This window comes from Stenella coeruleoalba (assembly GCF_951394435.1).
Source record: "Stenella coeruleoalba genome assembly, chromosome: 1".
Classification (NCBI taxonomy): Eukaryota; Metazoa; Chordata; class Mammalia; order Artiodactyla; family Delphinidae; genus Stenella; species Stenella coeruleoalba.
In genome coordinates, this window is record NC_137169.1 from 141042055 (window position 1) to 141057740 (window position 15686).

The 15686-nt window shown below is 34.6% G+C and overlaps 1 protein-coding gene across 2 annotated transcripts in view; it reads left to right on the top strand.

Annotated features, from left to right (window-relative positions):
• The window catches only part of LYPLAL1 (lysophospholipase like 1), a 32863-nt gene extending 23025 nt beyond the window's left edge, over positions 1-9838 (top strand). For both annotated transcript variants that reach the window (XM_079938141.1, XM_079938142.1), the window contains 2 exons: positions 5146-5261; positions 6065-9838. In XM_079938141.1, coding sequence (XP_079794267.1) covers positions 5146-5261; positions 6065-6283 — 335 coding nt within the window. In that variant the 3' untranslated portion in view covers positions 6284-9838. The remainder of the gene's footprint in view (positions 1-5145; positions 5262-6064) is intronic.
• The last annotated feature ends 5848 nt before the right edge of the window (positions 9839-15686 follow it).

Here is a 15686-nt window from a genome sequence, read left to right on the forward strand (position 1 = left end):
TTTTCTACTGGTTTAATACTTTTGTCAAGTGTCTATTATAGAACATTTTAAATTAAGTAAGATTTAAATGATATAACATTTTAATGAAGGAGGGATCTAGTGGGACGTCAAAGCAAAGTGCATTTGAGATGCTAGACACACATATACAAACAACATAGGTTATTTTAAAAAATTAATTATAAGAGGAAAAACTAGAAAAATTACAAGATTAAAAAGGAAAGGGACTTCCCTGGTGGAGCAGTGCTAAGAATCTGCCTGCCAGTGCAGGGGACACGGGTTCGAGCCCTGGTCTGGGAAGATCCCACATGCCGCGGAGCAACTAAGCCCGTGTGCCACAACTACTGAGCCTGTGCTCTAGAGCCCACGAGCCACAACTACTGAGCCCGCACGCCACAACTACCCACACACCTAGAGCCCGTGCTCTACAACAAGAGAAGCCACCACAATGAGAAGCCCACGCACCGCAACGAAGGGTAGCCCCCACTCACCACAACTAGAGAAAGCCCGCAGGCAGCAGTGAAGACCCAATACAGCCAAACATAAATAATTTTTTTTAAAAAAAGGAAAAAATAGAGATAATAGTACAAAATTGTTACCCTTGTTGATTTTGTTTAATATGTGATAAAATTTCAGATTTAATATCACACATTGTGTCCTCATGGAACCCTTTTCTCTGATATTGTAATTTTAATAAATATAGCTTTGTAAACAAAACTATTCTCTATATTTGCATAGGTGGCAGCCCATTCTTTTTCTGTGGTTTTGTTTTGATTAGTGATATTATATTAAACTTAGTTTAAAAACAATGTTTTTATAGAGTATGATATACCACCTTTTCTAGGTAGTTTACACAGCTTAGTCAGGTCAAAAATGAAACTTCTCATACTAAATTTAATTTCCAAATTGTTAATAAGTGCTGGAGTACCAAAAACTATCAAAAGCTTTACAGTATAATGAGGGAGATAACAGAAGTAAAGTGTTCTAAAGAACAAGTCGATTTTGGGGGGAGCTAGGAACTGCTTCTTAGAAGAGATAATCTCCAATTGAGTTTTAAAGAATGAGTGAGAATATGACTGGTAAACAAATAGGGGAACACATTCATGAAAGAAAACAAGGGACACATTAAAATCTCTCAGGGACTACTAGTTTGATATGCGCTTCAACTCCCAGGATTATTGAATTATATACAGAGAATGACATGATCAGATGAGCATTTTAAAAAGATTACACTGACAACACTGTGGAGGCTGGCTAGTCTGAAGTCTGGGGGAATAGGAAGATGGCAAATGCAATAGATCCAGTAGAATGATGAAAGACCAACACGTACAGTGTTTCACGACTTTGGAAACAAAGGATGAGTAAGATTACACTAAAGAACATTGCAGTCAACTGCGAGTTTAGCTAAGAAAAATCCTTTGTTTTCTTGTTTTCAACAATGGAAATATATTTCTTTCTTAATGGAAAGAATAAACTTTGGTTAGAAAGGAGGAACTGGGCAAAAGCTTTAAATGTGTTCCTTGGAGACATTCGTGAATCCTTACTATGCATATTAAGAAGATCAGGTATAAGAAAGTTTATTTATTTTTATATAATAATACCACACATGATTCTACAGAGGGTATGGTAAAAATTAGGGGAAACACAGGCAATAAAATAGTGACTTTTAAATTACTTTCTGAATTTGGCAACATAGCTATTGTTAAAACCTGGATTCAGATTCTGTATTCTGAAAAAATTATTAAGAATATAGTTTAACACTATAATGTGTTTAAATTATACACATTTTTTCAAATACAGTATCTTTCTTGACCCTTGTAATAGGTGAAGTAGGAAATTATTATTCTCATTTCAGATAAGAAGAAACTAAAGTTCAAAGAGACTGCTGGCTAAAATAGAGTTGGGACTAGAACCCAGATCCTATGCATTGACTTAGGAACTTTGTACCATAATGAGATTCCTTTTTCTAACCACTAGGTGGTGATAATTTGTTGTTAAGAGAAAACTGACATAATTTAGATTTAACTTTGATCTAGGATGTATAGAACCTGACAAATGATAATGACCAGATTATTGGTATAGTTTTTCATGTTCTCTGATAATATTATCAGAATTTTGAAGCAGGGATAATCAAGTGCTTCTGGAATTACACCTGAATAATTTACATGGATGCTCTACATACCCATTATGATGCTCTAAATACCCATCATGAGGAAAGCGGTTAAGGGAGTAATGGTCTGTTAATACAACTGACTATTATGTAACCATTATATACTATATACATACATTTAGAAGGTACTTAGTATACTTAGTATGTGTTCAAGTAGTAAAAAAATAATTGTGGAATTTTGTAATTCTGTTTAAAGACATTCAAATCAGTATTACATGAAAGTAAGGTATAAAATTGTACATATAGAGTGAGTTTAACTGTTAAAATGAATTTTTAAAAACATGTCAAAATTATATGTGAGTAGTGAGATTTTGTTTTTTTTTTTTTTTTTTTTTTTTGGAGTAGTGAGATTTTGGATAACGCATTTTCTTTATTTTTGTGTGGTGGAAATACTTTACACAGTGGGCATATATTCACATATTAATTTTATAATAAGATTTAAAATTAAAATGAAGGGATAGTTGTAGTTACCAAGATGAAACCTAGCTCCACAATTTCCAGGCTGACTTTCCTGACATTATATGTTTCTTTTGAAGCTCTTGGAGGGAACTGGAGAATGATAGCATCCTTTTACTTTCTTTTAACATATATATATCTTAAATAATGTATGTTTCTTCAGCAACAACTATCAGAACTTTTAAGGCTTGGGACTGCTGTTTTAATAGCTTTCCATAGAAGATGATAAATATTTTGTTTACCCTGTCAATTTTATATGAGAGAAAATATACAAATATGGTGGGCATAATTTATATATTCCCAAATTTTTGAGACTTTATCACAGTTCATTCTGAAAAATAATTATGTATAAAGTGGAAAAATTGTTGCAATTTGGTTGGAGGGTGGATTTTATTCCATTTTTAAAATCCCATTCAATTGACGGTAAACTTGAATTGTAAGTTCCCTGCCTCCCCCCCGCACCCCCCCACCCCTGGACTTTGTTTTCAAATAGATTAGCTTAGTTTTCCCAGTACAGTTTTTATACATTATTACTGTTTTATTTAATTTAAAGAGTTCATAAAAACTAGGTTATTTTTTAACATGTTTTTTATTCAGCCTATTAATCTTAAATGTATGTTGAAATGTTAACTCTTGACATTTTAATGCTTCACCAGCGACTATAAATATACATCATAACTATTACCTACAATGAGTTTACTCATTGGTATTTACTTATTGAGCAGTATATTTTATATTGCATTTTAAACACTTAGATGAAAATTGAAATAACTAGTCTTTTGTGTTAAATTTTCTTCCATTAGAAAAAAATACATAAAGTCCCTTTCACACCGGTGTCCGCAACGTTAAAGGTGACTGTATTGTCAAAGATCGCTGGTGAGGAATTGCAGGCTACCTCACGAGATTATAAATGGACAAGGAACTTAGATTGAATCTTAAAATAATGAGTTTTCAACGAGTACATTTTTCTTCATTATAAATTAGGAGAATTGAACATGAGTTTAAATGTCTCAAGGATGCCTTTGTTCATAATGGCATTTCATACGTGGGAAAGTGTTTTCTTTCTTAGTTTTGTTGCTGTTCTTGTTGCTGTTCTTGCTGTGAGGCTGGTCCCCCCAAGGGGCTCGGGAATCCCATAAAGTGATTAAGTTACCCTAGTCAATAAAAGCGCAGTGATGGGGTGGGTGCATTTAATGTGTAAAAATTTTCTCAGTAGGTGTGCTTTTATAATAATTTTTAAATATGTTTTTGCTCACTGGTCTATTTTTATTCACATTTTATCTTTGTATGATTTTTTTAAAATATCACATTAAAAGATCACATTTAATGATATTAGCCACATTATGTTTTTTATGGAACATTAATTTCATTTTGCTCCATTTATGAAATTTAAAGCTTTTTTTCCATCATTGGTGCAGCTTAGATTATCTAGAACTTCATTGTCCCATATGATAACCCCTACCCACATGTATTTAAACTCAAATTTTAACTAGGTAAAATTAAAGTAAATGTTTAATTCCTTAGTCATACTAGTCCCATTTAATATGTTACTTAGGTACATTTGACAAAAAATATAACTCAAGCTCTTGAATTTCTCCAAAAACTAAAAACTGTGTTCCTACAGCCTTGTTATCTCTAACATATGGATTTCTTTTAAATCATGAGATGTCTCTTAACTCTCAGTCATGCTGGGGAATATCACACCGAGTCTCTAAGCTGAAGCTGGGCCATCCTCTCTGCTATGTCACGGTCAGGTCCCTACCTCCATATTCTGTGTTGTGTCGGTTTTCGCCTTTGAACAGAAGGGTCCAGGTATTTTAATCTGCATATCTCTGGTGACTGGTGTCACTCCAGTGACAGTGTTTGGCACATAAAAGACAATAAAAGTTTGTCAAGTGAATATTTTTTCCCCAAACTCTTTTTTAAAAGGACATATGGGTACCTATGTTTGAATTATACCATCACAAGTCAGTTTTCAAAATAATATTATAATACAAAGATGTTTTATCTTTCTCACCAAATTTTTGATCATCCTTCCTAATTCAGAGATCACTAAGCATCTATTATATGGCAAACTCTAGAAATATAATCCTCATGGAGCTTGTAGCTTGGCAAGTAAGACAGAAAGGTGCATGTTATTAATTGTAGCTGCAGTGTGAGGACTCCTGTAAGTATAAACAAAATGTAAGTAGACACTAGAAGTTTAAATAAATAACACTTGTGCTATGACTCATATTGTGAAATATAATAAATATTTTTACTTGATGACCAAAATTTATTTTTTCAATTCTAGCTCCTTTTATAACAAATTATTTTACCAGTGATGGCATAGATAGAACAGTGTTATTTACTCATAGCAGGTTTTTTTCCATGAGATCTAAAGGAGGCTAAATTTCTCTTTAGCATTGTATCTCTTTTAGGTCTCCAAATATTTATGGAAGATTGGCATAGCTATATCTTGTTCTAAATTATCGTTACATATATTCTGCTTTTTCTGATAAGTGAATTTTTGCTTCTTTTAGGAGGATTTTCTATGGGAGGGTGCATGGCAATGCATTTAGCATACAGAAATCATCAGGATGTGGCAGGAGTATTTGCTCTTTCTAGTTTTCTGAATAAGACATCTGCTGTTTACCAGGTAAGTTCCAGATTTTAAAAACAAAACAGAAAAAAAATGAGACATTCACACATTGAAACTAAAACAACATTGATAATTACACAATAACAATTGATTCACAGAGCATTCCTGGGAATTCAGATTAGTTATATTGGTAAATTCCAGCTGGTCATTCATGTTTAGGAAGTGCCTTGTACAGAGATTATTGTTAAGCAAAGTGTCAAAGAGAAAAGGATAAAAAATATGTGTATGCTATATATGTATCCCGCATACATATTAAAAATATAGATGATTACAACTAGGTTTGCTTATTATGTCATGAACATAATCAAACCAAAGAATCAGTTACATGGCTGATACCTATTTTTCAGCAATATCCTGATTTATGAGTATGTCATATTATAGTGCTGCAGCCTCATTACCAGAAGTAGAACCAGTAGGTATGGAAATGAGAACAAGAATGCTATTTTTTCCTTGATTGTACCTGAGCTCTGTGTTCCTCCCTCTTTCCACTCCATGTGAAGAGGTTTGTCTTCCCAAGACACAAGGTTTCTGCGGGAAATGCTTTGACCATTTTTGAGACAGTCCTCTACGGAGTAAATTCAGATCACGTACAGCTGCAGCTCCAGTGGTGCCAGCAACCAGCTAAGCTCCTGGTCCTGGCCCATCAGTATATACCTCAGAGAGCTCTACCACTGCCTCTTCTTCCCCTTTAAATATTGAAGCTTTGGTTAAATTGGAGTTTTTCCGTCCCTCTGATTTCTGAGAATAATGTTCTTAAATGAATTTCTTAAACTTCTCCATTTTTATGTTCTCTTCTCTAGGCTCTTCAGAAAAGTGATGGTGTCCTCCCTGAATTATTTCAGTGTCATGGTACCGCAGATGAGTTAGTTCTTCATTCTTGGGGTGAAGAGACAAACTCAGTGTTAAAATCTCTAGGCGTGAGGACAAAGTTTCATAGTTTCCCAGGTGTTTACCATGAGTTAAGCAAAGCTGAGCTAGAAAAACTGAAGTCATGGATTCTTACAAAGCTGCCAGACTGAATGAGTCAAGATTGATTTGTTAATATATAAGCAATGTCTTTATGAAAAGTGATTTTTACTGCCAAATTCTAATTTGATAAACAATAATTAAAATATTAAAAAATATCAGCAGTTTACTGACTTATTAGTTATTGAAATGCTTAGCACCATAGAGAGTAGTATAATCTTATTAATGGTTAACGTTAATTTAGACAAACATCTGTGTATTATTTGGCAGATACATTTTTATAAATATTTGAAGGCCTTGTAAGTAAGTAAATAGTGAAATATTAGAAAGTAATTAAACTAGCTTAAATAAAGGCAATGAGAAACCAGGAAAAGTTTTAACATGATATTATTTTATCTTTGTTGTCACTTTCTTTAAATTGCCTTTCCGGAGATATTCATGCTCGTGTAGTTTTTGACAGAATAACATTAGTACCCCACATTTATAGAGTAGTTTCCCGTTACCTCACCTGACCATCACAAGAGCTTGATGAAGTAGACTGAGTAGTTGTTACTGGTATTTTATAATAGGGATAGAAGGATTGAAAACTTTCCCAAAGCCTCAAGAGTAAAAACTGGAATCCAGACCTTCTGGTCCCAGTGGAGCTCCCTTTCTCTGAGACCAGATTGCTGCTCTGCTCCAGTCCTAGGGTTCCGGTTGCTCTTCAGATCCTTGTCAGCACTCAGTATGGCCAGTCTTTTCAGTTTTATCCATTCTAGTGGGTATACAGTGGTAACACTTTGTGGGTTTAATCTGCATTTTCCTAACCTAATGGTGTTAAGCAATTTCTATATGCTTATTTGTGATCTGTATAAATTCTGATGATATCTCTATTCAGATCTTCTGCCCATTTTTTATTAGGGCATTGTAACAGCTTGCATTGTAAAAGCTGTTTATATATGCTGGATAGAAATTCTTTGTTAGCCAGATGTTTTACCTTTTTTTTTTTTTCTTAGTCTGTGGCTTGCCTTATTTTCTTTACAGTGTAATTCAAAAGAGCAGAAGTTTTTAATTTGATGACGTCCAGTTTATTCGTTTTTTTTCATTTATACTTTGTGCTTTTGATGTCATATTTAAGCAATCTTAAGAAATCCTAGGTCACTAAGAGTTTCTCTTATATTTTCTTCAACTAATACACTCCTTTAGTGCTGTAAATCTTCCCGCAAGTATTATATTAGTAACAGCCCACGATCTTTTATATTTTGTGTTTTCATTTTCATTCAGGTCAAATCTTTCTAAATTCCCTTTTGATTTCTTCTTTAACCCTTGGGTTACTTAAAATTGTGTTATTTTGTTTCAGTATATTGGGAATTTTCTAGAGATCTTTGCTATTGATGTCTAAGTTAATTCCATTGTGGGTCAAGAGAGCATACTTTGTATGGCTTGAAACCTTTTAAATTTATCGTGACTTGTTTTATAGCCCAGAAGATGGTCTATCTTGGTAAATGTTTTGTGTGCACTTTAGAAAAATATATATGATGCTAGTGTTGGGTGGAGTGTTCTCTACATATCAGTCAGATCAAGTTGGTTGATATCCTTGTTTAAATCTACTATATCCTTGCTGATTTTCTGCCTGCTTGTTTTATAAATTATTGAGAGGGGAATATTGAAAGTTCCAAGTATAACTGAATTTGTTTCACTTTGCCATTCCCTCAGTTTTCGCTTCATGTACTATGAGGCTCCATTATTAGATGCGTAAACATGTAGGACTATTATGTTCCCCTGATGAACTGGCCTCTTCTTCTTTATGAAATGATCATCTCTATCCGTGATAGATTTTTTTGCTCTGAAATACTCATTGTGTGATATTGATATAGTCTTTCCAGCTCCCTTTAGCCTAGCATCTTTTTCCATACTTCTCTTTTAACCTATTTGTGTCTTTATCTGTAAAGAGCAATTCCATCAGGCAGAACACAGTTAGGCCTTCCTTTTCTATCCAGTATGGTCATCCCTGCTTTTTAATTGATTATTTAGAACATTTTAATGTGATTGTTGGCATGTTTGGATTTCAAGCTACCATCTTAGCTGTTTATTTTCTCTATATTCCATCTCTTCTTCTTTGCTCCCTTATTCCTCTCTTTCTACTCCCCCTTTTTTCCTTGGATTATGTGTTCTTTTGCTGGCTTCTTAGTTATGATACTTTGTACTTTTATTTTAATGATTACTTTAGGGTTTATAGCATATAATTTTTATAAACTTTTTTAAATTTCGAAATAATTACAAGCTCACAGGAAGTGTTAAAGATAGTACAGAGGAGTCCCATGTACCCTGCGCCCAATGGTTACATCTTAACGTAACTATAGTATAATGTCAAAACCAGGAAACTGACATTGGTACAATGTGTGTGTAGTTATATGCCATTTTTTCACATGGCTGCATGGATTCATGTATCCACCACTACAATCGATATGCAGAACTGTTCCATCACCACAAAGATGCCCATTGTGCTGCCTATAGTCATATCAATCCCTTCCTCTGTCACCATCTAACCCATAACAACCACTGATTTGTACTCCATCTCTATAACTGGACATTGTGAGAATGTTATAGAAGTAGAACTATACAGTATGTGACATTTTGAGATTGACTTTTTTCACTCCATCCAAATTGTTGCAACCATCAATAGTTTACTTCTTTTTATTGCTGAGTAGTATGCCATGACGTGAATGTATTCAGTATTATAGTTTGTTAAACTGTTCTCCAATTAAAACACAGTTTTTTTTGGCTATTACGAATAAAGCTGCCTTGAACACTCTTGTATAGATTTTTGTCTAGCTGTAATTTTTTTTCTCTCTGGGATAAATACCCAAGAGAGTGATTCCTGGGTTGTATAATAAGTGTATGTTTAAGAAACTACCAGACTTTTCCAGAGTAGCTGTGCCATCTTATATTCCTACCAGCAAGGCAGGAGAGATAAATATTCTCTGCATCCTCATCAGCATTTTGTAGTTTCACTATTTTTTTTTATTTTAGCTGTTCTAATAGGTATATAATGAAATCTCATTGTGGTCAAAATGTGCATTCCCTAATGGCTAGTGATTTTGAGCCTATTTTCATAAGCTTATTTGCCATCTCTATATCCTATTTGGTAGATGTTTCTTCATGTCTTTTGCCCATGATCAAATTGGATTTTCTTTTTTGTTTGCGTTAACTGTTGAGTTTTGAAAGTTTCTTTTAATATCTTCTAGATGTGAGTCTTTTGTTAGTTATATAGTTTTCAAATACTTTTTCACTGTCTGTAGCTTGTCTTTGCAACTTCTTAGGTCCTTTTATGCAAAAGTTCTAAATTTTAATGAAGTCCAGTTTACTGACTTTTTCTTTCATGGATTATGCTTTTGGTGTTAGTGAGCTATTGTGAGTTAATTTTTGTATAAGGTGTGAGATTTAGGTTGACATTCATTTTATGTTTTTGCCTATAGATACCAAGTTGCCCAGCACTGTTTGGTGAAAAAACTATCCTTCCTCCATTGAATTATTTTTGTACCTTTATCAAAAATCAGTTGTCTGTTGCTTGTGTGTCTGTTTCTTGTTTATCTGTTCTGTTCCATTGATCTCTGTGTCTGTCCACATAACGTTAATTACTATAGTTATGTAATTCTTGCAGTCAGGTACAGTTAATTCTTCCTAATTTATTCTCCTTTTCAAAATTGTATTAGCTATTTTAGTTCCTTTCCTTTCCATATAAATTTTAAAATACACTAATCTATATCCACCCAAGAAATCTTGCTGGAATTTTGAAAGGAAGTGTGTTAAATTTGTATAACAATTTAGAGAGAATTGACATCCTTTCCATATTGAATCTTCCAATTCATGAACATGATATATTACTCCACTTATTTAGGTCTTCTGTAGTTTCTTTCATTATTTTTTTGTAGCATTTAACATACAAGTTCTGTACATGTTTTGTTAGATTTGTACCTGAGTATTTTATTTTTTGAGGAATTATAATTGGTACTGTATTATTAAATACAGTTTCCCTGTGTACATTGCTAGCTTATTGAAATACAATTGTTTTTTGTGTGGGTGTCTTATATCATATGATCTTGTTTAGGTCAGTTACTAATTCTAGGAGGTTTTCTGTAAATTCCTTGGGATTTTCTACAAAGAAAATGTCACTTGCAAATTGGAATCAATTTATTTCTTCCTTTCCAAATGAAGTCCTTGTATTTCCTTTTCGTTGCTTATTACACTGACTAGAACTTCCAGCACCATGCTGGATGAGAACAGTGAGAGCAGACATCCTTGTCTTGTTCCCAGCCTTAGGGGGAAAGCATTCAGTCTTTCATTAGTAAATATGTTAGCTGTAGGGTTTTTTGTAGATGTTCTTTATCAAGTCAATGAAACTCCTCTCTATTCCTAGTTTTCTAAGAGTTTTTATCATGAATGGTTGTTGAATTTTATCAAATGCTTTTTCCACAACAAGGGATAAAATTATGTATAATTATTAATGATATAATTTATTATTATATTATAGTTATTAATAATATAAAATTATTCTCTTTAGCCTGTTAATAATATGTTCTTCTATATCTGGTATGTGTTTTTACTCTTGCTGTTTTTAAGAGTTTCTCTTGTCACTGATATTGAGCAATTTGATTATGACATATATTGGTTGGTATAGTTTTTCATGTTTCTTATCCCAGGGGTTCCTGCTAATCTTTTTAGGTGGTTCTTTCTGGCCCCAGATAGTTTACTCTGTGAATACTCCAGGTGGACCATCTCTAGATCTCTGGAGTTCTGTCTCTGTGAAACTTACTCTTCTCTGGTACTCTGTCCTCTCAATTCTAGCCAACATCATCTACTCAGACTCTTAGCTCTGCATGTCAACTCAGGGAGTCCACCAGGCTCTGCATGGATTTTTCCTCTCTGTTCTGCAGTCTGGGAACTCTCTCAAGGCAATAAGCTAGGGACATTATAAGGCTCACCGTGTTTCCTTTCCTTCTCTCAGTGATCACTATCCTTCATTGCCTGATGTATGCTGCTTTGAAAAACATTATCTCCAGTACTTTGCCTTTGTCTGTTTTGTTTTGTTTTGTTTTTGTTTTCTGTTTGTTTCAGGTGAAAGAATCCATCTAGTCCCTGTTTATTAATAACATTATGTCTGAATGCTAAATTATCCTTTAAAGAGTTTTTTTAAGTTTTTTAAAGTCTTTTATATTTACCCATATTCTTTCCTTTTCTAATGTTCTTCATTCCTTAATATAGCTTCAGATTTCCATATGGTATCATTTTCCTTCTGCCTGAAATACATTAACATTTATGACAGACATGTCTGCTGCTGTTAAATTCTTTCAACATTTTTCTATCTGAAAAAGTATTATTTTGTTTTTATTTTTGAGAGCTGTATAGAATTCTAACTTGACAGGGTTTTCTTTCTTTCATTACTTTAAAGATCTTATGCTGTCATCTTCTAGTTTGCATTTTTTCTACTGTTGTTCTAATCTTTTATCCTCTGGCTGCTTTTACAATTTTCTCTATTTTTAGTTTTAAGCAATTTGATTATGGTGTGCGTTGGTGTTGTTTTCTCCAGTTTCTTTGTGCTTGGAATTTCTTGAGTTTCTAATCTGTGGATTTATAGTTTTCATGAAATTTGGAGACGTTTTGGCCATTGCATTTTCAAATATTTGTTTGCCTATCTCCTGTCCCTTTTTTGTAGGATTTCAATTATACTTATATTAGACTATTTGAAGTTGTTTCACAACTTACTTGTGCTTATTTTTTTCTTTTTTTAAATTTGTTTTCACTCTCCATTTTATTTTGGATAGTTTCTATTCCTGTTGTGAATTTCACTGATATTCTCTTCCGCAGTTATTTGTCATTAATCCCATCTTTTTTATCTCAGATATTGCCTATCTCTAGTTCTTTTTTTTAATTTCTTGAATTCATATAATTAATATGCTTAGTCTTTTCTCCACCTTCTGGAATATATGGGATATAGTTTTAATAGCAGTTTTAATATCTTTATTTGTTGAGTCTATCATCTCTGTCATTTTTGACTTTGTTTTAATTAATTTTTCTTTTTATTAAGGATAAATTTTTTTGCTTCCTTTATATGCCTAGTGATTTTTTATTGGATTTCAGACATTGTGAATTCTACATTGTTAAGTGCTAGATCAGTTTGCATTTCTATAAATATTTATGAGCTTTGCCATGGAATGCAGTTAAGTTACTTGGAAAGTACTTAGAAGTATTTTGAGGCTTCCTTTTAAGGCTTCCTTTTAAGCTTTCTTAGGTAGTACGAGAGCAGTGTTTGCTCCAGGACTAACTTTGCCCCACCGTTCAAGCAACACATGTTTGAGTACTCTAGCTGATACTCACTGGATTGTGAGGTTTTACACTCTGACTAGTGGGAACTCAAATTTTTCCCAGTCCTCTCTGAGCCTCAGTGATCATTCCTTCTGTTCCTTCTAGGTAGTTCATACTTGCCTTACACAAATCTGTTGGTTAGTACTCTGCTGAAGATTTGAGGGGGACCCTCTGAAGATCTCTGGCAGTCTTGCAGCCGTCCAGTACTCTGTCATGTGAACTCGAAGCTCCTTGACTTTCTGGACTCCCAACTCTGTCTCCTCCTTCAGCTCCATCTGGGTCTCCGTCTCCATGCTGTAGCCTTGAAACTCTTCACACAGTAAGCTGGGCGTTTGTAGAGCTCACTGCATTTGCTTCTCCTTCTTAAGAGATGACTCTCCTGCACTGCTAGTGCCCAATATCTGAAAATATATATGTGGCCCACCTTTTCAGTTGTTTCAGGTCAAAAAATAAATCTGGTCCCTGTTCCACCTTGGCCGTCTTGGTCATATGTGGAAGTCCCTTCATTCCCCTTTTATTTGAAGCTATAAACTGTAAATTTGAAGAGGGAGGGAAGGAGAAAGAAAGGGTAGGAAGGAGAGAGGAAGAGAGACAGAGACTGAGACTTTAACTAATAAAGTCCAAATCCCCTCAGAGAAGACTCAGTTCGTGCAGTGTTCTAATTATCTTAAGCTTTTAATGACCTTCAACTTCTTGAAATTTTAAATGCCCTGGATTGAATATACATGGGATCACTCATGTTTAAAGCCCTTATGGCTGCAATTTGCCTTAGGAGTAACATATATACATATCATAGATAAGGGTGTCAGGCTTATATGTGTGGAGTATATACATACCAAATATAAGAGAAAGGAACCCAGATTTTTTTGGTGAATATTTGTCCTATCACTTGATAATTGTGTATTCTTGGATAACTCTCAGCCTCTGCTACAGTATACTCTTGTGAAATTGTTGTGTGAGGATCAAGTTGTATAGCATGTGTAAGAGCCTTTCATAAGATGTAAAGTTAAAGAAATTGAAGGTATTACCTGTATTGTTTTGCCAGAAATGGAGGGATGTATGTGTGTAATGGTTATAAATCTTTCTCCACAAACTGATCTATGCATGGAAGATATATCTAAATATTTTATATGATAATCTTTGATCCAATTCTACTCCCCTACCCATTGGGCTGATAGGATATTCAATCTTAGTTATCATTTGCTGCTTTACCTCATTCCAAATCATGCCAGTCTGGGCCCCCTTGCAAAGGGCAGTATCTTTAGGGGAGGCCCTCCATTATCCAGTGCTCACTCACCGTGAGACACCTATTGTCCATACGCATGAGGTCTCTTAAAGCCAAGTATTTGAGCCTGAAAAGTCATTGCTAAGGCTAGACACACGAGGGTTTAAGGTTTTATCCTCCTAAGGAAACAGCTCAGCCATTTTCCTCATGTTCTGTTGCTTCACCCACATAAACATTTCCTAAGGCAAGAGAGTTGAAATGATCTTGATACTTTCTTACATGGGAGAGGAAGCATAGCAACAAGAAGAAAGCATAAATCAGTATCACAGTAAATTATATATGTTTATATGTTGGGGAGACTGGAATTTTTCAAGAGAGGCGAGATAAAGCTAGTATGTAAGTGAAGGGAGATGTTTCACTTTTTACCATATATTTCTTCTGTTTGAATTTTTATAATGAGCTTTATTGGTTTTGTAATCCTTAAAGTGAAGGAAAATGTTTATTGATGGCAGTTTTTCTCAACTAAGGACTGAGTAGGAAAGATCACCATCAGCGGTAGGAAAATTAAATGTATTCTTTATAGGAAGTTAAGAATTTCAATTAACAAAATGAACTGAGAACAAAATATGAAACAGACTGGCAATTTGGCTATTGAGAATTTAAAGTACTTTAATACGTTAAAAAAAAAAGTCCAGATATCACTTAGCCAGAATATATTTAAACAATACGTCTTTATCATATAAAAGGAATTTCCTGATATACAATAAGAGAACAGAAAGCCATGTAAACATTTCAAGAAAAGTCAGATTATATGATACACAAAGACCGCTGGTTCACAAGACTTTGTATATAATTTTAATACATGAAAAGCTAGAATTATATTTACAGAGAACAAATGTACTGTTATGTACATTTTGATTCTCCTTTAAAATTTACCCTTTAGAACTATGTTTCTGGGAGTATACACATGTACAGTCTTCTGAAGGGAGTGTAGCCTCAGCATATTCCTACACTGAGGGTAAGATGCAGACCCATGCATGTGTTTTCTCTGTCATATTTGTTAAATTCTGCCATTTAGCTGCAACCAAATCAGCTCAGTTTGTTTCATACAGCAGTAAGACTATGAACAGGACTCCAAGCACCAGAATGAGGTCAACCTACAGCCCTGCTCTCAGCTGTGCTCCCCAGGGCCCTGGTGCCACCCAGCTGAACAAATTGCATGGCCTAGTAAGGATGTGCCTTAGGAGGCCAGCTGTCCTTCTCCTTAAGTTTCTGTATTAACCTTCCTACTTGAACCAAAGCATTAATCCAGGCATTGCAGGAGCAATTGCACAGACTCCACCTTGGCCTGCGAGGACACAGTCTAGGACAAGGTATCCTCCACAGCAACCATGGCCATGAACTGAGGTGGACCTGAATGCTCCCAGGAACAAGAAGGTGTCATTGATCATTTTAGCTAAAGATACACGCAAATTTCATACCAGTTTTTCCAATTGGATGGTTCCCATGATAAGGTCACAGCCCTTAGGCTGTACATAAATAGCAAACTGGTTGTCATCTCTCTAGAAAGCTTTCCCGAATGATCAAGGTAGCTTCATTTTGGAGAGATCTCCAGTCATCTTAGATCTGCATGAGCTGTTTGTGGTATTTCCTAAAACGCTTGAAAGTCTATTATGACAGGTGAAAGTCACCATGTTTTCCAGCGATACAAGTTAATACCTACTTCGCAATTCTGAGGCCCCCTCAAATGGGACCTACATCAGCCAAAGGCATAGGTGACAGTGTCTCCAGCATGACTCCTGGCCAGTTCAGTTCAGCAATTGAGTCTAGTCCTTGTTTTTGCAGAGAATGCCCAGGAGAAGTCACCCCAGCCTGTGCTGTTTGTC